At 57.7% G+C, this 19,714-nt stretch overlaps 1 protein-coding gene across 4 annotated transcripts in view; it reads left to right on the forward strand.

The window, feature by feature from the left end:
* Positions 1–7,712: 7,712 nt before the first annotated feature.
* Positions 7,713–19,714, forward strand: part of LOC129404887 (collagen alpha-1(XIII) chain) — a 65,942-nt gene continuing 53,940 nt past the window's right edge. For all 4 annotated transcript variants that reach the window (XM_055138845.1, XM_055138846.1, XM_055138847.1 and 1 more), the window contains exons 1-4: positions 7,713–7,735; positions 10,292–10,327; positions 12,978–13,004; positions 14,902–14,952. In XM_055138845.1, coding sequence (XP_054994820.1) covers positions 10,313–10,327; positions 12,978–13,004; positions 14,902–14,952 — 93 coding nt within the window. In that variant the 5' untranslated portion in view covers positions 7,713–7,735; positions 10,292–10,312. The remainder of the gene's footprint in view (positions 7,736–10,291; positions 10,328–12,977; positions 13,005–14,901; positions 14,953–19,714) is intronic.

Genomic DNA, 19,714 nt, shown 5'->3' on the forward strand with positions numbered 1-19,714 from the left:
GGTCAAGTCGGGTGTCATCCCCCTAGTAGAAGAAGAAGAAGCTTATTAGGAAGACACTTGAATGGGGGGTCAGATGGCCTGGTGCGACCCCACCCCATCACCTGAATGATCACTAGACTCCCGAGACCTCAGTTATCTGGATGTAGACCCTTCTGGATGACTCTGTCCCTCGGTGTCTGATCAGGGTGACCCATCAGTCAGCAGCTGTGTTACTGAGGGAGCCTGTCACCCTGCAGAGACCTCAGGCAGAGCTGGGTGTCACAGAGCCTCTGGCCTGGTAAAAGCTGGCTGGGGTGGGTGGCAGTTAAATTTTACAGAGGGGCCCTTGGGAATCATCATTGACAGATAAGGACCTGAAAATTTCAGGAGGCTTTTTTTTTTTTTTTAAAGCAGCGGATGTTTATTTGGGCTCAAAGATTTACACTGTTGAGGTCCCCTGATTCAGGGAGAAAACCTAAAAGCCTGTGTGCCTGCCCTAACCGCCCCCCCCCACAACCCAGTGGACAACTGGTGGGAAGAGAAAAAGAAAGTAGAGATAAGCAGTTGAATAAAACAGCTGATTCCTGTTAACGAGCTTAAACTATTCTTAACTGTACATAATTGGTTACTAATTCCTTATGGTGAGGATTTAAGGGGAACTTGATTGATTCTGTGCTTGGGCAGAAAATGCCCCTAATTATCAGTTCTCTGATCAGGCAGGCTTTTCAAACAATCGTTTGTTTGCTGGTTTTTTTACAGCAATTGTCTAGCACAGAGTAAAGGTCTTGGGTTCTGCGCAAAGGTCTTCGGCACTGTTCAGAGAGAGAGCTAAAGCAAGTTTTTCGTGATGGCTCCTGGCTCCAGTTTTAAAATGGTGTCACAGATATCAACCATTTCTATGGGGGAGAAATGTTTGGGGCAGGAAGCCTTCTTTCCAAATATCTGCCCCCACGTCTCTTCCCTTTCCTGAGTTATAGAGTCAGCTAACAAATAGGGGTTTCTCGTTCCTGAAGTGGTGTGGTGGGGGAGCCCACCTGGAGGAGCCTGACGGGGCCAAAATCCCCTTCAAAGGGAGGGGACACAACAAAGGGAAGTGGAGGGCCCCCAGAGAATGCCGAACTTACGGTGCTTTGTCTTGGCTTCAGAAGTTATAAGGCCAGAATGCCAAGCACTGGCCTTGCATGCAGCCAACCCTGGTTCCATCCCTGGCATTGCTACCTGAGCACTACCGGGTGTTACTAACCTCCCCCATCAAAAAAACAAGTGATCTGGTGTGGTGGGGCAGGGGACGGCATAACTGGAGACACCGGGTCTGAAGGAAGAAGCCACCGGTCAAGCAGGGCAAATATCTGAACTGGAGGTTTGGAGCAGGATCAGGCCTGCAGGCAGTTTGGGGGTCCCCTTCGAATGAGAGGTGTAGAGAGAGGGGCTATAAGGAGGAGTTCAATCTGTGCCTCGGCTCCTGTCAGCAAGATGGGGAGAACAGAACAGACTCTGTCATTAAAAACACCCAGGATCGCAATGTTTTCCATGAAACTCTGACCCACCTAATAAAACAGCCCTGAATTTAGTTACCAAAAAACCAAAACCAAACAAAATCAAAAACCACCCAGAACCGTGCATGTCAGAACTCAAGGGGCCCTGGTTGAGGGGCCAACCCCAAGCCAGCTTCCCAGCTCCATGGGGGAGACTATGCACAGAGCCCCCCTGGGGGCCCCACCCTGGGACCCAGGGCTGAGTTCTGCCTGCATGTGACTGACCTGTCACCACAAGGAGGACACGCCCGCCAGCCAGGAAGCACTGACCCAGCAGGGGGGGCTGGCTTCTCCAGTGTAAGGGGGATTTTTTCCGATTCAGGGTGACATTCCCACTGCCCCTCAGCCTAATGGGTCCCAGATGGCCCCTTGCCTCCCTCCCCCGGTTCCCATCCTGCAGACAGGCCCCTGGGACCTTCCTTCTGGTCACTATACCGCTTGGATTTACCGTCTTCGTCTCACCTCAGTGGCCTCACAGAGGTCAGTCTGAAGGAAGCTGTTTCCTCCTGGATGGGAACCAGGACGTGGAAGCTGGCAGATGGAGGGGAACAGAGGCCAACTTGCGGGACAGGGGGGCAAAGGAGGCCTGAAAAATCTGGCTGAGCTTGAAAGGAGCAAAGGGGGCGGGCGTGGGGGGTGGGGGTGCTCAGGTCAGTCGGACCCTGAAGGTTTTGGTCAGTTCTCAGAGTTCCCATCTTCCTTCTGCTTCTGCTCTAGCGCCCCAACCCCCCACTCAGCCTCCTGCTCCAAGTGGGGAACGTTTGAATGTGGCAGAAAGGAGATAGCCAGCGCTATTGTGGGGGCAGGAGGAGGGAGAGCGAGCAACAACCACCAGGAGCAAAGAAAGAAGCTCAGCGGGAGGAGCGCAGGGTCGGGCAGCTGCCCCAGGAGGGCAGAAATGCTGACTCACTACCTCAGGAAGCTGGACAGCCCCAGGCCTGACAGCAAAAGAGCTGAGAGCCTGGGGCATGAGGAGCCCCATGCAGCCCAGAGGGGGCCCCCCATCTCTGCAATGCCCTTTGAAGCCCGAGTTGGAGAAGGGGCTGTCAGGGAAGCCAACACACTTACTTCCTAGAGCAGTGGGAAACCCCTTCCTGGCAGCCCCTGGAAAATAGTCCCTTCTCCTGACAGGAACTCACTGGATAGCCCACTACTTCTGACAGGAAGCAACTCATTGGATAGACCCCCTCTCCTGATAGAAGAACTCGCTGGATATCCCCCAGTTCCTCTCAGGAACTCACTGGACAGTCCCCTACTCCGGACAGAAAGGAACTCACTGCATAGCACCTCCCCTCCCCAGTCCTGACAGGAACTCACTGGACACTTCCTGAACTAAAGGACTCACTGGACAGCCCCCCGCTCCTGACAGGAACTCCCTAGAGAGCTCCCCTCTCCTGACAGGAAGGAATTCACTGGGTAGCACCTTCACCCCCGCCCGAGTCCTGATAGGAACTCACTAGATAGTCCCCCACTCCTGATAGGAACTCACTGGACAGCCCCCACTGTTGATAGGAAGGAACTCACTGGATAGCTCCTCACTCCTGACAGGAACTCACTGGACAGACCCCAACTCCTGGCATAGGGAATCAGTGGACAGTACCCTTCCCCGCACATCTGATAGGAACTCACTGGACAGCCCCCATTTCCTGACCAAAAGGACTCACTAAACAGCTCCCCACTCCTGACAGGAACTCCCTGGAGAGCCCCCCTCTCCTGACAGGAAGGAATTCACTGGGTAGCCCCACACTCCTGACAGGAGCTCTCTGGACAGACCCCACTCCTGATTGGAATTTACTGAACAGCCCCCCACTCCTGACAGAAAGGAACTCACTGGATAGTCCCCCACTCCTGACAGGAGCTCACTGGACAGTCCCTGACTCCTAACAGAAGAATTCACTGCCCTTCTCTCTCTCTTTCAGGACCGCCTGTAAGTACCGGTTGCACCTGGGCGCCACTGCGGAGATCCCCCACCTTGTGGTAACCGGGCCCCTGGTGGGGACACCGATACTGGCCCCCACTGTCCTCCAGAGGCACCCTGACCCCCTCTGCCCCACTCAGAGGGTCCCTCAGATGGTGCCTCCTTTCTGTTACCAACCCCTCCCCCGCAGGCAGAGCAGGTCCCCAACTTCAGTATGACAGACAGACTGGACTCCCTGTGAGCACAGCCCCTGGGGCTCCCCTATCCCCCCACTCTGGAGTCAAAGAAGAAAGAGCTCATCTTTGGGGCTCAGGCAGCGCCTCCTGGCTGAGGCGCCCTGGCAGGGGTGGGTGGAACTGGTGGTTTTTCTGTGAGAGGGCGGTAGCCTGGCTGTGGGGAGGGAAACACAGAAATTATAGGTGGCATGGAGCAGAGTAAAGCCCAGGGTGACGGGGGCCCCTTCCAGAGAACCTGAGACAGGCCCAAGGAGCCGCTTCCTCAAAGGCTAGGGAAGAGAGGCCAGAGAATGGCTGTGCCGAGAATGGGAGCGTCTCCATGAGGACAGCATTTGATACTCCAACAAAAGGCCTCGAGGCCGCTGTGGGCAGGCCGGTTGGAGCAAGAGTGCGGAGCCCGGCATCAGATCTCAGGAGCCTGAAAGCAGCCATTTCCATATTTCCCTGAGATAAGCCCAGAGCTGAATGCCTGTCTGGGCCCTGAGAAATCTGCCAAGGAGCCCACGCGGGCGGCCCAGCCCGGCCACCTGAGAGCCAGGCTGAGGGAGGGAGTGCCCCCACCTCAGGGCCCGAAAGGAGGCAATGACAAATGGAAGTGGGGCCTCATGTCCACCCCAGAGTCGCCATCCACCTTCTAGAATCTTCTCTGCCCATGGGCTAACCCCTCGCCTCTCTTGGGGATGAGTCCTTACCTCCCATGTGGCTGGGGCTGCCCCACACCTCTGGGCCAAGTGCCCGTCCTTCTGAGAGCTTGAGGTGGCCTCTTCAAAGAAGTCCCAAGCTGCCTGTCCAGGGTGAGCAAATGAGGGGGAAGTGTCCACAGCAAGGCCATGCCCATATGTCCACACTCAGCCTGGCGTCCGCGGGACTCCTGACTTGACCCACTCTAGCCGAGGAGGCAGGGGCATCCGGCCAGGCAGAAACGGTCCCCCTCATTTTGTTGTCCCTTTGCGGCAAAGACAGTCTGAGGCCAGAGGCAGGACAACCTGGCAAGGTAGCGCTGGGGCCGTGGCTGGCTGCTCCCCTCTGAGGGCTTCTCAGGGGCCCTGACAGGGGCTGCTGCATTCCAGGTGGAAACCAAATCGGGGCCAGTGCCCCGAGGAGGGTATGCTTAGGTGTCTGCAGTGCAGATGTAGCTGGTCACCGACATGCTAATGTTACCCTGTACTTCTTCACCCCATGGGAAAGCTGCACTCAGGCTGACATTTGCAGAGAATGTCTTAGGGATGGGATCTGGCCGGGGGGGGGGGGGGGGGGGAGGGCGGGGCTCGAGCCCAGGAATCAGCTATTTCTTTCTCCGGAGAGAAACAGGAGCTGTCAGACTTGGTTGAGTGGGATTCTCGCTGTGCCAGGCACTCTTGAGTGTCCCAGGATGCGGTGTAGCCACTGGGCACTAGAGCTCTGCCGTCTCTAGCTGTGTGACCTTGAGTTATTTACCCGCCTCTGTGCTTAACTTTTCTCATCTGAGAAATGGGATAACAATCTCATGTGCCTAATCAAGGCATATAGTTGTGTGCCTGTGTATGTGTGTATACACATTTATTTGCATGTAGGGTTTTTGGGGTTTGTTTTTGTTTGGGGACCACACCCAGTGATGCTCAGGGGTTACTCCTGGCTCGGTACTCAGGAATTACTCCTGGCAGTGCTCGGAGGACCACCCCTCTGAGGGGTGCTGGGAATCGAATCCAGGTTGGTTGCATGCAAGGCAAGTGCCCTACCTGCTCCCATATATATATATAGGGGTTTTTTTTCTACTTAAAACAAATTATTCCTAGGAATGGAGGCTTGCCTAGGTGTCCCTGAACAGTCCTTTCATGCTTTTTTTGTTTTATTCCCAGTGTCTTTAGTACTAAGTACCTCATGTGTTTCTAGCCCACTTTATATCAAGAAACATTTTGGGGTGGTTCACGAACAGAAAATTGAGTCGGTGGGGTGGGTGGAAGTCAGGAAACGCTGCACTGAGGGACTCAGGGGCTCCCATGCCCCGTGAGGGACAGAGGAGGGGGAAGCAGAGGTGCGGGCACAGAGCTGCAGGGAGCTCAGAGCGGCCTGGCCTCTAGGGTCGCACCCCGGGCCCCATCTGGGTCAGTCCCGAGGGGAAGGTCCTGTCCGGACAAGGTAGGGCACTCACGGCCCTGCTCTGGAAGACGGAGCCCTTCCCCGGACACGGAGGCAGGAGGGGCTATCCCAGGCCCCAGCCACTCCTCTTCTCTGGCAGCCTCGGGCTTGGGTCTGTGCCCAGACTCTGGTTAAGGAGGATGCTGGTGCCGGGCTGGCTTGGTGGGGGTCTGGGGCGGCAAGAGGCTGGTCCCTGTGCTTCCTGTGTCTGCCCTCGGGCCCTGTCGCCTGCCAGTCTGAACTGAGCTCAAAGCACGGGACACAATCCCCTGCATGGGAGCTACCAGAATCTTCCAGCAGAATTTTCAGTGAAATCCAGCAGAGGGAGGGGGATGGAAATGGGTCGTGTCCAGGAGGGCGCTGTCCAGTCTCCCCCAGGGCCCCCTGAGCTTGGCTCTCGGTCCAGAGTGAGTGTGTCTGAGCCCACTTCGCCTGCTGTGAGGGGCCGATCTCGAGGCCCCCAGCACCCCAGCCGTCCCCTGCTGTCAGTGGGCAAAGTGGGGCTGGAGCGTGGGAGGGGGAGATGTCCCAGCCAGCCCCCGTCGGTCCTTCTGCCCTCCAGGCCTCTCCTCAGCCACTCACATTCTTCACTCCTTGCAGCACATGTGGATGTGATTGCTCTCCCTTTTATGAGATGAGGAAACCGAGGCACGGGAAGGCCAAGCAACTTGCTCAAAAGGTCACTGAGCGGCAAAGCCAGAATTTGCAGAGGGGCAACCGATGCGGGTCAGCCCTGCTGTGCCCCAGAGCCAGACCCCCCGCCTCTACCAACCAACCCTGCTCGGGCCAGAAACCCTTCCCGGGGCTCTCTGCCAATGCCAGGCGCGACCTGGTGCCCCGCTGAGACAGCTCCAGGGGCAGCTTCTCAGCCACTCTCTGGTCCAAACACACAGTGTTCCGGGGTCCCAAGCTGTGTCCTTTGGCTCTTAGCATGCCAGTAAGAATTGGCTTCAGGCATAGGTTTTGCTCTTTTCTTCTATGGGGGGAGATGTCACATCATTCTGTGGAGTCTTTAGACTGTGCCCAGAATTGTGCTAAGCAGGAGGATGGGGGTCCCACAGAAGGGATTTGGGATGAACATGTGGTCGGTGGGGTCAGGCTCCCCCTGTTTCCTGGGACCCCAGAGAGGCTGGGGCCAGCCCAGCTTCCCACCCAACACTGACCCATCCTGCAGAGAGACGTCCAAAGTGAGTAGAGGCTTGCCCTCACTGTCCCCACCAAGAGGGGAGGCTCCCTGGGCCCCCTGCCCTCTGACCTGGCTCCTCTGTCATTAGTTCTGACGTGGCAGGTTCCACGGCCGCCACCTCACAGACCTGCTTCACCACAACTGGCTCCTGGGTGACAGGGCAGGGCGCCTGCCCCCTTCTCCCTCTGGGCCCTCTCTCAGGCTAGCACAGGCATGCATGGGGGTGCCCAGAATAGAGGTGCTGAGACAGAAAAACTCAGAGAGGGGTCATGCTCATCTCTCTGTACCCTGTACCTCCCCTGGGCCTGGCCTGGAGAGGATCCCCCATGTTATTTATTTTGTGAATAAATAAATTTGTGACTGAGTGAAATGAATGAATGAATGAATGAATGAGTGAGGTGAGTGAGTGAATAAATGAATGGTTGAGTGAATAAGTGAACAATTGCGTCAATGCATGAATGAGTGAATGATTAAATAGGTGAGTGAATGAATGAGTGAATAAATGAATGGTTGCGTCAGTGCATGAATAAGTGAATGATTAAATGGGTCAGTGAATGAACGAATGAATGAATGAGCAAGTGAGTGAATCAGTGAGTGCCAGAAGGGAAGCTTAGTGTCCAAGACCTTCTCTTCACACGGGTCCTAAGTCGCAGAGACTCGTGGGGCCTCACGCAGACCCCCTGAGATTCCAGTTACTGGCCTTTGTCAGCTTCTCTTTCTTTCCCGTTTCTTTCAGGGCCCAGCTGGGAAGCCCGGCCTCCCGGTAAGCTCCTCTCATTTCTCCCTTCCTTTTACTTGGCTTTCCCCTGTGCGGGTGGCCATGCTGGGGGGCTGCTGCCTGCAGGGGTCCCTGGGTGAGAGACCATCCTCTGGAATTGCTGAGACTGAGGGTGCCGCCTCCTCTGAGCCAGGAGTCTGCACCGGTCACTTCAGTTCCTTCAGCCCCTCCGGGGCCACCCCTAGCGGGCTGTCGACCTTAGCATGGGTAGACAAGGGCAGCCAGGGGCCTCCTGCGAAGCACCCGCCCCCCACCGCCCCTCAGCCTGTCCTCCCCGGTGAGAGGAACCCCGAGAATTCGGTGCCCCTCCCGTCATCATCCCTGAGCTCTGCCAAGGAGCTGGGAAAGCTGGTCGGAAATCAGAGACTGTGGTTCAGAAGCAGACGCTGAGTGGGAGGCTCTGGCTCCCGGCCCCACCGGCCTCTGCCGTCCCCATTCGTGTGACTCTCCGAGCACTCAGTGAAATGGGCTTTGTTCTTCCCGCTTTATGGATGAGGACAAGACCCATGGGTAGAGATACCTTGTCTGACTGTCCAGGCGGCCGCTGTAAGATGCTGGGGCCTGGTCCCGGGCCAAAGGGCCAGTTCCTGTGCTCAAGAGCCAGCCTGGGGGAGATCTTTTGAGACCCTTGGACGGCGGCTCTGAGCAGGGGCCTTAGTACTGGGTACCAGGGGCCCGTTCATGGGGGGCGACTTGGGTAAAATCCCACGGTCAGTCAGAGGGCCGATGCGAGGCACAGAGAGCGTGAGGCAAAACAGTCTTTGCCTCCCTCCACCTAAGTCCCCTTCCAAAGCTCCCAGGCCCTCCTCAGCACCCCTCCAGCCCCGTCGCTCCTTTAGGCACGATTCATACAGTCACCTCTTGAGTAGCCCAGCAGCTTCTAGAATGCATGCCCAGCAGTGACTTTCTCCATAAAATGCGTGTGGGAGGATGTTTGGCCAGACAAGGAAAAAATCTCCCCTGATGCAGGAGCCCCGGAGCAAAGGAGGATGGGGAAATTGGTCTCAGAATCCAGGGAGGGGAAACCAGGTGACTGGGGGGCACGTGGGCAGGCCAGACCAGGCTGCTGCTGACAACAGCCACCTTGAAAAAGCATTTGGGGCAATTCCCAGATCAGAGAGTGTGCAGTTTCCAGCCGCTGGCCCTTCCACGCCTGCCCCTCACCCATGGTTTACAGCCCCCGACTGCAAAGAACATTAGTATTTCAAAGATACCAAAACACATACTCTGAAATAGCGTTCACAAGCCCCAGAGTGAGTGGGCCATGGAATGTCACAGTCAATGGCCCGTGGGCCTGGCAGCCTCAGCAGTGAGGTGGGGTCTCTTCCCCCACAGGAAGGGATGGGGGGGACGGACCCAGAGAAGAGTCACTGGTTCTGGCCCCTGTCAGCCCAGGGAGTGCCACAAGCAGACTTGCTATGAAGGTCAGTAGCGCAGGAGCCAGGCACTGGGGTTAGCTTGCCGACAGCGTCCACGGGATATCCCAGCAGCCCCTGCAAGACCCAGTTGGTCACAGAAGCTCAGGAGACACTGGTCAGTGCTGCCTTCGGCCTCCCTTTGGGAAAGTCTGATCCCGTCACCCAGACCCAGTTAACCAGATCCGCATCTCAGAACCCACTGCTGGCTCTGATGTGTCTACCTGTATCTCGGGGTGCTAATTGTCCTTGGAGGCATCTTGCCTCAGCAGGGTCAACACGCACAGGATCGCCCCAGGAGCGTCCGAAGCCTTGGGACACGTGCCCCCAGATCTCTCCTACACCCCCGGCCCCTCACAAATCCTCTGATTGTTTGGCCGTCTTCAGTGTCTGTCCTTCCAGGCTCTTAGTGAAACCCAGGCTCCACCCGAGACTTGATGACGTCCGCACACATGATTGCAAAAAAAGATTTTTCTACCCAGGGGGAGGGACAAAACGTAGTAAGCAGATTTCCAGAGCAAGAAGAGGTCAGTCCTGGCCACGGAGCCCAGCCGTTCCCTCAGTACCCCCGAACACGACATCGGTGGGCTTCGTCCCCTGGTTCTTTGTCCCTCCTGTGCCCCGAGTGGCCGTGAGAAAGGACTGTAGGGCTGAACTGTCCCTGATGCTTCCTCAGCTGGGACCCGGAAGGGGTCTAGGAAGTGTGGGCACAGCTCCCTCGCTCTGGCAGGATCAGCCCTGGAGCAGTGATCCCCCCACCGGTCTTGTGGCAGTGCCACTCAGCCCAGCTCTGGGCCCAGAAGGCGAGTGTCCAGGCCAGCGCTGGGATGTTTGTGGACACAAAAATGAAAGGAAGAAAGGGCCTGGGGTCCTTGATGAAATGCACAGGGAAACTGAGGTCCAAGCTGAGGACCAGACCCATCTTCGGGGGTTCTTTCCCTGGCACCCCCTATGCCAGGAGGGCAGAGCAGGAAATGAGCGGGATGGTGGCTGGTTGAAGCTGTGGGCAAGCTCGCCCACACAACCCCTGGGCATCCTCTTTGCTATGTGGGGTGAGGAGGGGTGCCTGGGGTCTTTGCACGTGGCCCAAACCACTAAATCTAATTGTTTCTGCCTCCTTCATCAGGGTGACAAAGGTGCCATTGGGATGCCAGGACGTGTGGTGAGTTCGTGCATGCTCTGCTGTTCGGCACTTAACCGCTTGCTTGCCCACACTGGCCTGTCCTCCACACCATGGCAGGGGACACCCAGACCCTCCTTCCCCCTAGAGAGAGCCAGGCTTGGAAGGACATTTCAGACCTCGTCTACCACTGTGTTCCCACCTGCTTACGGGGCAAAGGGCCAATCCCAGGGGGAGAGAGGTAGGAGCCCCCCTGGACCGGGCGAGGACTCCCACCGCTCTGTCCCTGCCCCCGAAACTGCAGCCTAGTCTCAGTCTCAGTGAACAGGCACTGCCTCGGGGCCCCTGCCCTAGAGCCAGCCTCCAGGCTAGGTGAGTGGTCCAATGTGCCAGGTTCTGGCAGAAAAGCAAAGATGCCCCAGAGGTGAGAAGTGCGGCCTAGGAGGTGCTCCCTGCACCCCAGTTTTCCCTGGAAGCCTCCGGGCGATGGTCTCAGCAGCCTAGGAAGGGCAGTGCAGGCCTCCCAGTGGCCTGAGGTGGTCGTGGCCACACTGGCTCAGGGACGATGAACCTCCCCCTGTGCTTCTCCACGTGCTTTGCTTAGAACCCCCACCCCCTACCCCGAACCCCGTTTCTGAACTGTGTTGGCCCTACCCCTGCTCTGATATTCTTGTTTGGCTTTGTTTGGGGGCCACACCCAGCAATGCTCAGGGCTTACTCCTGGCAGTGCTCGGGGGACTATATGGGATATTGAGGGGGTTGAACCTGGGTCAGCCACATGCAAGGCGGAGCTCTACCCATGGTCCTATCACTGCAGCCCAGATTTTTTAATGAATTTGGGTTTTGTGGCACACCAGGCAATGTTCAGGGCTTTCTCCTTGCTCTCTACTCAGGGATCACTCATGGCAGTGGTTGGGGGGCTTCAGGGGTGGAACCCCGGTCCATCGTGAACAAGGCAAACAAGCGCCCTGTGTGCTGTATTATTGCTCTGCCCTGGCCCTGGCATTCTTTTGTGAGTTTGCTGGCCTGCTGCCGAGAGCAGCAAAAGGTGTCTGAGTCTCAGCAAACACATGACAGGGTGGCTGCCCGCTGGGCCTGGCATAGAGGAGTCTGACCCGCTCGGCCTGTGGGTCACCCTAAGAGCAGCAGGAGGCGGGTGCAGAGCACGCGCTTATTTTTCACATGGGGAAACTGAGGTATTAGGTCTACCCCAAGTCCTTTCCTGGCAGGAAGTGGCTGCTGAGGACTTGAACCCAGGCGGCAGCCAGACCCCAGCCCTGTGCTCTTGGCCCTGACCTTGGCCTGTTCTCAGGAGGATGCAGCCTGCAGGGCTAAGTTCTAGAAGCCAGGACCTTTCCGAGTTGAAAAGTGACCCCTGTCCCAGAGCTCTGAGGTCCTCACGGCAGCTGTGGGTCCGAACCCGAGGCCAGGGGCCCCGAGCAAGCCCCTTGCCGGGAGACCCTCTCCCCACTTGCCACACGGGAGCTCCCACCCACCCTGGCCCATCCCTGACTGCCCCGCTGCCCTGGGTCCCGCCAGCCTGTCTGGGCACTCAGCTGGCCCGGGGCTGGGGCATTGCTGGGCTCTGTCCCTGGTTCTGTCACTGCCCGGTTCTGGCCTGCCGTGGCAGGGCCCCCTCTCCCTCCAGGAAAATATTCCCAAGCTGCTTTGGGCCTTTCCTACTGCTGTGCCCTTGAGAATGTGACAATGGGCCCATTTGGCGGCCTGGGGGGAGGCCTGACCTGAGAAGGCCTGGGGTGGCCAGTGGGCCCTTCTGTGGTCCCCAGTGGCCACCGTCTCTGGACAAGGTGGAGAAAGGCTCTCTAGCCACTAGTGTCGGTGGACATCGGGACCCGAGGGAACCCCCAGTTTCCTTTCAGCCCCATGCTCTGTCCTCCTGTGTGCTGCCCTGTGGCCCCAGGCCCTCATGTCCCCACCAAGGCCTTAGCTGATGCCCAGCTGACCAGCCAACTATGGGCCCAACTCACCTACAGGCCCTGTGGCCAGGGCTTCAGCAGGTTTCCAGACCTGGGAAGGCCTGCCATTCTCTCTCTCTCTCTCTCTCTCTCTCTCTCTCTCTCTCTGTGTGTGTTTCTCTCACTGTTTCTCTCACTCTCTGTGTTTCTCTCTCAATCTCTGTATCTCTTACTCTGTCTTTCTCTCTCTCTCATTCTGTCTCTCTCACTCTCAGTCTCTCTCACTCTTTTCCTGTCACTCTTGCTCTCTGTCTCTCCCTTGTTCTCTCCTGCTTTCTCTCTTCTCTCACTCTCTTGATCTCTGTCCCTCTCTGTCTCTCACTCTCCTATTCTCTCACAGGCTCTCTTTCTAGCCTTTGTAGATACAAGACACATGCACACACACACATGCACGCACACACGCGCATACACACATGTACGTGCAAACACATGCATGCACACCCACGCGTGCGCACATGTTCTCTGTGTCTCCGGCCCGTTTCTCTCCCCAGAGTGCCCTGCAGGGCTGGCGGGGGAGGCCTTAGCTGCCTGCGGCTCTGCCGGCCGGGGTGGGACCCTGTGTCGGCATCTGTGCTTCGTTTGGTCTCCTGTTTCACGGTGGAGCTCTGTGGTTGGTCCTTGTGCCGGGCCCAGATGCCGTGTGCGTGCCTCTCTCATCCTCTTTTTTTTCTCCCCGCTCTGCTCCCCGTACCCCGCGTTGCATGTGGCCGCCCCAGGGAGTAAAGGGCCAACCAGGCGAGAAGGTGAGTCCACAAGTCCACATGGGTCCTCCTGCCCTCTGCCCCGGCCTCCCCCCTCCCAGTGGACTCTCCTGGCCCCCCCAGCCTGCACTGCCCCCAGCCTCCCGAGCAGCCTCCTGTGACCCAGTTTCCTAACAGCTTCCACACGAGTCTCAGGACTCCTGGGCCGCCGTCCCAGCTCCCCTGTCCCAGTGGAACTGTCTCTGGCCGGGGCTGCACAGGCCTGGTTCCTGCCCAAAGGCATCACCCTGCACGAGGCAGAAGCCCAGAGCTGCTTGGCTGGCGTCATCCCTGCCACCCCGGGTGCTCCGGGCTGACAGACTCCCTTGGGGCTGCCTCAGGGCTGCAGGGCTGGAGCCTGTTGGGAAGCCGGAGCCCCAGGTCGCAGGGCTGGGACGTTGGTTCTGGGTTCTCCAGGGTTCTTCTGGGTTCTCCAGAGGGGGTGAGCAAGGCCTGGAGGCCTCCTGTGCCCGCTCAGGGCCCCCGTATGTGCCCTGCGCTGAGGACCCCACAGAGACCCCCAGATCTGAAATACGAGTAGCCCCACGGTCACCTCAGCTGCCCCCAGCTTGTCACTCCACATCTCCAGAGCATTGCCCCTTTCTCCCCGTGACCCATGCCTGACACTGGCCGCCCAGGAACGCCCGGCTGCTCCCTGTCCTATAAGGAAACTGAGGCACAGAGAGGCAGATTCACATACCCAGAATCACACAGCAGAAAGAGGCAGAGGCAGAGACAAGCCCTCGTGGACCCAACTCCAGACTGGGACCCCCCAAACGAATGACTGGCCAGGCCCCTCTGCTGAGGCCCAAGACCCCACAGCTGTGTGAGGACCAGAGTCCAGGTCTGTTTGGGCCGGGTGACCCTGAAAGCACCCCCAGGCTCTTTCGGATGTTCCCCATGTTCCTGTGAGGCAGGTGCCTTGTTGGGAGGGGGAGGGAGAGAGAGGGAGGGAAAGAGGGAGAGGAGGGAAAGAGGGAGAGGGGGGAAAGAGAAGGAGTGAGAGAGGGAGAGGGAGAGAGAGGGAGAAGGAGAGGAAGCACAGCACCTCTCCCTGCAGGGTGCTCTGGAGCCCATACCCAGTAGCTTGTGGGAAAGTGACAGAGTATGTGCAAAGGCCCGTGAGTCAGCCCTGGCCCCTGGGTGCCCTGAGGACCACAGGCAGCGCCTGGCACAGCAGAATCAGGGTCCTGGACATTTTCATGCCCTGGGACCCTTGGTCAGAGGGCTGCCCTGGCGCCCCCGCTGGGGTGGGGGAGGGGACCCTGACTCCCCGGGCTGGGCACAGTCCATCGTCTCACCCACTCTGAGCACAGCCCATTTGTCCTTCTCCCGTCACCCCAGCCCTGCCCCCCCTGCACACGAGCATTTAGCTCCTGCTCCACTTCCACCTGCACTTGTTGCTCCCAGAACCCCCCGCCCCGGAGGCTGTGGGTCCCTCCCGGCCCCACGACTGGGCACAGAGGGTCCCTCGGGCCGACGCTGTGCGGGATGGGCTGCTAGCACCATGGTGTGTCCCTCGGCCTCCACCTACAGGGCTGTCCTGGGACGAACGAACCTTGGGGGCTTTGGGATGGACGTGATGAGTGGGAGCAGGTGGGCGGCCACGGGGGCAGGCCACCGCTGAGCTGAGTGTCCCCCAGTCCCCTTGCCATGCGCCTGCCCCCTCCCTGGGTTCCGTGCCCTCCTCCTTCGGCCCCCCGCCCTCTCCCTTCCCGCCCCGCACAGTTCCTCTCCTCTCCCCAGCCACTTCTCCTGGGCCCCCTCCTCACCCCTGCAAACACTTCCTCCTTCCCTGGCCTCCCCGCGTCCCCCTGGTCCACTTCCCTACCTACCGCCTCCCCCACTCCTTCTCTCCTTACTGCCCTGCCCCCCTTCTCTGCACCCCTCTCTCCCACAGGGGGCCCCAGGCGACGCCGGGATGTCCATCATCGGCCCTCGCGGCCCCCCTGTAAGTGGTTTTGCTCTTCTTGGAGGTGGTGAGTTAATGTAAAGGGTCTGGGGGTGGGGAGGAGGGGGGACGGGGAGGGCCGGCCGCCACCATGTGATGTGATCCCTGGGCCGGGCTTCTGTTGATGTTACAGAAAGTGGCCTGCCGAGATGTCCCTAAATTACAGCCTCTCCGGGCCCCCCCCCCCGCCCCGAGCCAGCCCTGACACAGCAGCAGCTGCGAGGCGGCCCCGCTGTTTACACGCGGAGGAAGGAGCCGGCTCCTCCTGGGGGTGCAGGGGTGCGGGGTGGGCGCTCCAGCTGTCCCGGGAATGAGTCTTGTTTCGGGAAGCCCAGGGAGCAGGTACCCAGAACCCAGAGTCACTGGCCTGGCACCTCCTCCCGGTCTCGGCAGCCCCCAGCCCCCATCTTGGGGACGCCCTGGGCCTGGCCCGTGGCTAGGGGTTTGGGAAACAGAGACCCTCTCTTTGGCCAGGACAGCTGGAGGGGACCCAACGTGAGTGACTGAGTGGACGGGCAGCTTTTCTCACAGACACAGCACCAGCCACTCCTAGCAAACCGAGTGGGAGCACCCCAGGCCCCCTGAGAAGGGGAAGCCAAGGGCCAGAGGAGCAGTGGTGCGGGCGGAGCCCCACTTAGCATCTGAGATGGGGTTTGGGCCCAGCATAGACACGGTAGCCCTGAGTCTGGCTTACTGGCCCCACCCTGGCACGTCACCCAGGCCAGCCCCCAGGCTTGCACCCCAGGCGGCTGTGCTGGGCAGAGGCTAAGGTCCTCTGGGCGGTTCAGATACCCAGAAAGTGCGAGCCAGTGGCTTGACGGCTCATGCAGGCTTAACCCCATTGCCATAGCTGACCCCCTTGCCCCTGGCCACCGCCCCTGTGAGCTGGATGGGGGCACCGTGGCATGAGTGTCCCGAGGTCACTTGCTTTTGATAAAAGTGAGGTTTAGCAGGGGGCCAGGGGTGTCACGCAAGGCCACAGAGGAAGGAGAGAGTCCCAGGGTGCCACTGGGAGGTGGGACGGGAGAGTGATGCCCAATGCAGGCGGCCCTGGGCGCCATCTCTGACCATCAGCTCTCGCCATGCTGGGCACCCCAGGGCTCAGCCCCTGCTGGACGCATTGCCAGCAGAAGCCTGCCAGTACCCCTAAATGTGGCATGGCCCCACAGCTGGACACATAGAAACCTAACCAGGACCCACCTCCTGCCTGGGGTGACTCACTGAGCACTAGCGGCATCCCAGGCTGGGCAGCTGTCATGGCCTAGACCAAGGAGACAGGCACCTTGCCCACTTGGGCCTTGTTCTCTCTGACCCACCCACCGGCCTGTTTTGCAGAGGAACACTGGGCATGTGGTCACCCCATAGACAGGGCTGGAGTCTTTGGGCCCGGCTGGCAGTCATCACAAAACCAGTGTTCCTGCTGCCTTCTCCTTCCGTCCCTGCTAAGCTCTACCCTGCCAAGGCCGTTCACCCGAAGGAAAGGCCCGTCTTCCCTGCGGGTGCTCAGAGACTGTTTATGGCACCGGGAGCTTCCCAAAGCCCAGTGTCCTCTGCCGGGGCCCGTGTCTGTGCCCACCACCTAGAGGACTGGGGCCACTGTGCTTTCCTCGCGGAGCCCCTGGACATAGGGCCTTTGGCTCTCGCGGGCAAATTCTCGGTGGCTAGTGTTGGCCAGGAGTTAAGCAGCTTTCCAGGAAGATCCCAGAATAAATGCCACTGGCAGAACCCGCCATGCCACTCTCAGGACGCACCTGCCCCCACTCTGGAGCTGGCTAAGGGTCTGTGCAGAGGAGAAGCCACCCAGAGGGTGGCTCCCGTTACAGAGGGGAGTCTAGAGTGCTGTGCCCGGTTAAGTCAGGGGTGCCCGGGGCTGCAGAGGCTGGCTCGGCAGGCACAAGTAGGGCCTCAGGCGCGTTCCCCACCTCAAGGGGACTGTGTCCACTCCCTGAACACCTCCATAGTCGCCGCAGGGGCCAGGAGGAGCTGTCTGGCCCTCCAGACCCCCTGCACATGGAGGCGGTCCGAGTCGGGTCTCCACGTCTGTGAGGACTTTGAAATCTTCATGTGGCTGCTACTGCCCAGCCCTCCCGAGCTGGCGACAAGGAGGATCCCAGGCCATGCTGTGGGAGAAATGGGCCGTTCCTTCCGGAAGAAAGCGAGGGCGAGGCGGTGAGCTGTGAGGAAGGTCTATGCACAAAGGCCCACGACGGGAGGTTGTGAGTCGGCCCTCCCTCCTGAGAGTGTGGGGAACACAGCCACGGGGGCACGGGAAGCCAGAAGGAGCAGCCAGTGCTGCTGTTGTGTCAAGGAGCGTGTGTGGCATGTGTGTGGGGTGTGCGTGAAAGTGTGTGCATGCGTGTGTGTGGAGTATGCGTGGGCTCCCGGAGGGCAGACTCTGGCCCTGCACAGACTCTGGCCCTGGCTACATGTAGACGAGACGAGTGAGATGATGGGCTTTTGTTTGGTTTTGGAGCCAGACCCAATGATGCTCAAGGCTCTCTCCCAACCCTGCACACAGGAATCACTCCTAGAAGTGCTCAGGGGACCATATGGAGTGCCAGGGATCAAACCTAGGTAGACCAAGTGCCAAGCAAGAGAGCCCTCGGTGCTGCACTATCTCTCTGGCCCTGGAGAGATATTGGGGAGCTGTCAAGGGTGGTGCTGAAGAGAGAAAGAGGAATTGCAGTACTCCTGACTGCGGGCTGAGTGGGTGTGTATCTGTGGGGTGGCAGGTTCGGGCAGTAGAAAGTGTGGCACGTTGAATGTGGAATGTTCAGAATGTTTGGAGCCTCCACGGAGGTGTCTGACAGCCGGGAACAGGTGCCGTTGTGTTGGAAATCTGGGCATCCGCCCTGGTGGCAGTGTTGGAGCCACAGAGAATGGTGGCTGTTGCCCAGGCCCATGCCCTCTGCTGCACGCTCCCCTTCCCCAGCCACAGAGGTTCATTTCCAGAGGCAGCTCCCTGGGGAAGACAGCACTGACCAGAAGTGGGGAGAAGACTAGGCTAGGTCCGGGCAGATCTGGAGGGGACCTCCAGGGTCAGACAGAGAGAAGGGGGACATTGGTCAACCTTCCCAGCTAGAATCGTCAGCCTGGATGTGTGGCTTTACACCACACCAGGGGCAGGTGGGAGGCAGGAGCAGATAGAACCAGGAGCCACAGGACTCTCTTCACCTTGCCACGGGACCAAGGGAGGTAATTTCAGGGCATCAGTAAAGCTTATTTCCCTGGTTCTCAGATTTCCTGGTTACTATCAGTCAGTGAACTGTCTCCTGATCAACCTATAAACATAAAATGGTCTAATCCTAGTGATTATATTTTTGGCCTTGGAGTCCATCAAAATAACGTTCCATTTTATTTGTGGGGAAAATGAGCTTGCATGGAAGTCAGAGAAGTTCTAAAAAAAAATAGAGTAAGCGGGCGGGGGGGGGGGAGCTGGAGTGATGATAGCACAGCGGGTAGGGCGTTTGCCTTGCACGAGGCCGACCCGGGTTCGATTCCCAGCATCCCATATGGTCCCCTGAGCACTGCCAGGAGTAATTCCTGAGTGCATGAGCCAGGAGTAACCCCTGTGCATCGCTGGGTGTGACCCAAAAAGCAAACAAAAAAAAAAAAGAAAAACAACTAGAGAAGAAATGGAGAGGCCAGAAATGAAGCGAAGGCACCCGGGGAACTTGACATCTGGGAATTTGGTTCGTGACAAAGGCTTTATTTCACAATAGGAAGAGAAAAATAAATTGTTCAGGAAATCAAACTCAGACTACTGCCATTAAAAAAATAAAAAAGATAAAACAAAAGCAAACATTTAAAAAAATATATGTGAGTCTCTACTTGTTTAGCACCTATGAGGCTCCATTCCAATGAAGTAAAACTTTGATATAAACCATGAAGTTGAAATAAACCAGAATAAAGGCATACATGCATGTTTTATAATTCAGAATAGGAAGGCCCTTTTTCTTTGAAAGATTTTAGATGAGGGCCTATAGGCCCAAAATGTGCTTCACATATAATAGTAAGTACTATTAAAACTTTTTATTGATAGAGTATGCTTTTTAAAATTACTTATTTTTAAATTTAATCACAATGAGGGGCTGGAGCGATAGCACAGTGGGTAGGGCGTTTGCTTTGCATGCAGCCGACCCGGGTTTGATTCCTCCGCCCCTCTTGGAGAGCCCGGCAAACTACCGAGAGTATCCCGCCCGCCTGGAAGAGCCTGGCAAGCTACCCATGGCGTATTCGATATGCCAAAAGCAGTAACAAGTCTCACAATGGAGATGTTACTGGTGCCAGCTGAAGCAAATTGATGAGCAACAGGATGACAGTGATGACAGTTATGACAGTGAATCACAGTGAGATAAAGTTACAAATTTGTTCTTGATTGGGTTTCAGTCATACAATGTTCCAACACCCATCCCTTCACCCGCACACATTTCCCATCACAAATGTCCCCAGTTTCCCTCTGCCCTACCCCCACCGCACCCCCTCTATGGCAGGCATTATTCTTCAGAAAAGGCCCTTTGGAACATGACCCCAAACCCAGAGCCAGAAGGAAAACTTGATAAGCTGTGGATATACATGTCAGGCTTCCATATGGCCGAAACTGTACTGTAAACAAGAGCAAAGATAAACGCCGCATTTGCAGCACAGAGCAGTCCCAACGGGTTCCTATGCTTGACTAATTGCTTTGCTCAAATCAATCAGAAAAAGACAAACAGCCCAGTGGAAGAGATCAGTAAAGAATACAAACAGGCCATTCACAAAT

Source organism: Sorex araneus, chromosome 5 (genome assembly GCF_027595985.1).
Source record: "Sorex araneus isolate mSorAra2 chromosome 5, mSorAra2.pri, whole genome shotgun sequence".
Taxonomy (NCBI): Eukaryota; Metazoa; Chordata; class Mammalia; order Eulipotyphla; family Soricidae; genus Sorex; species Sorex araneus.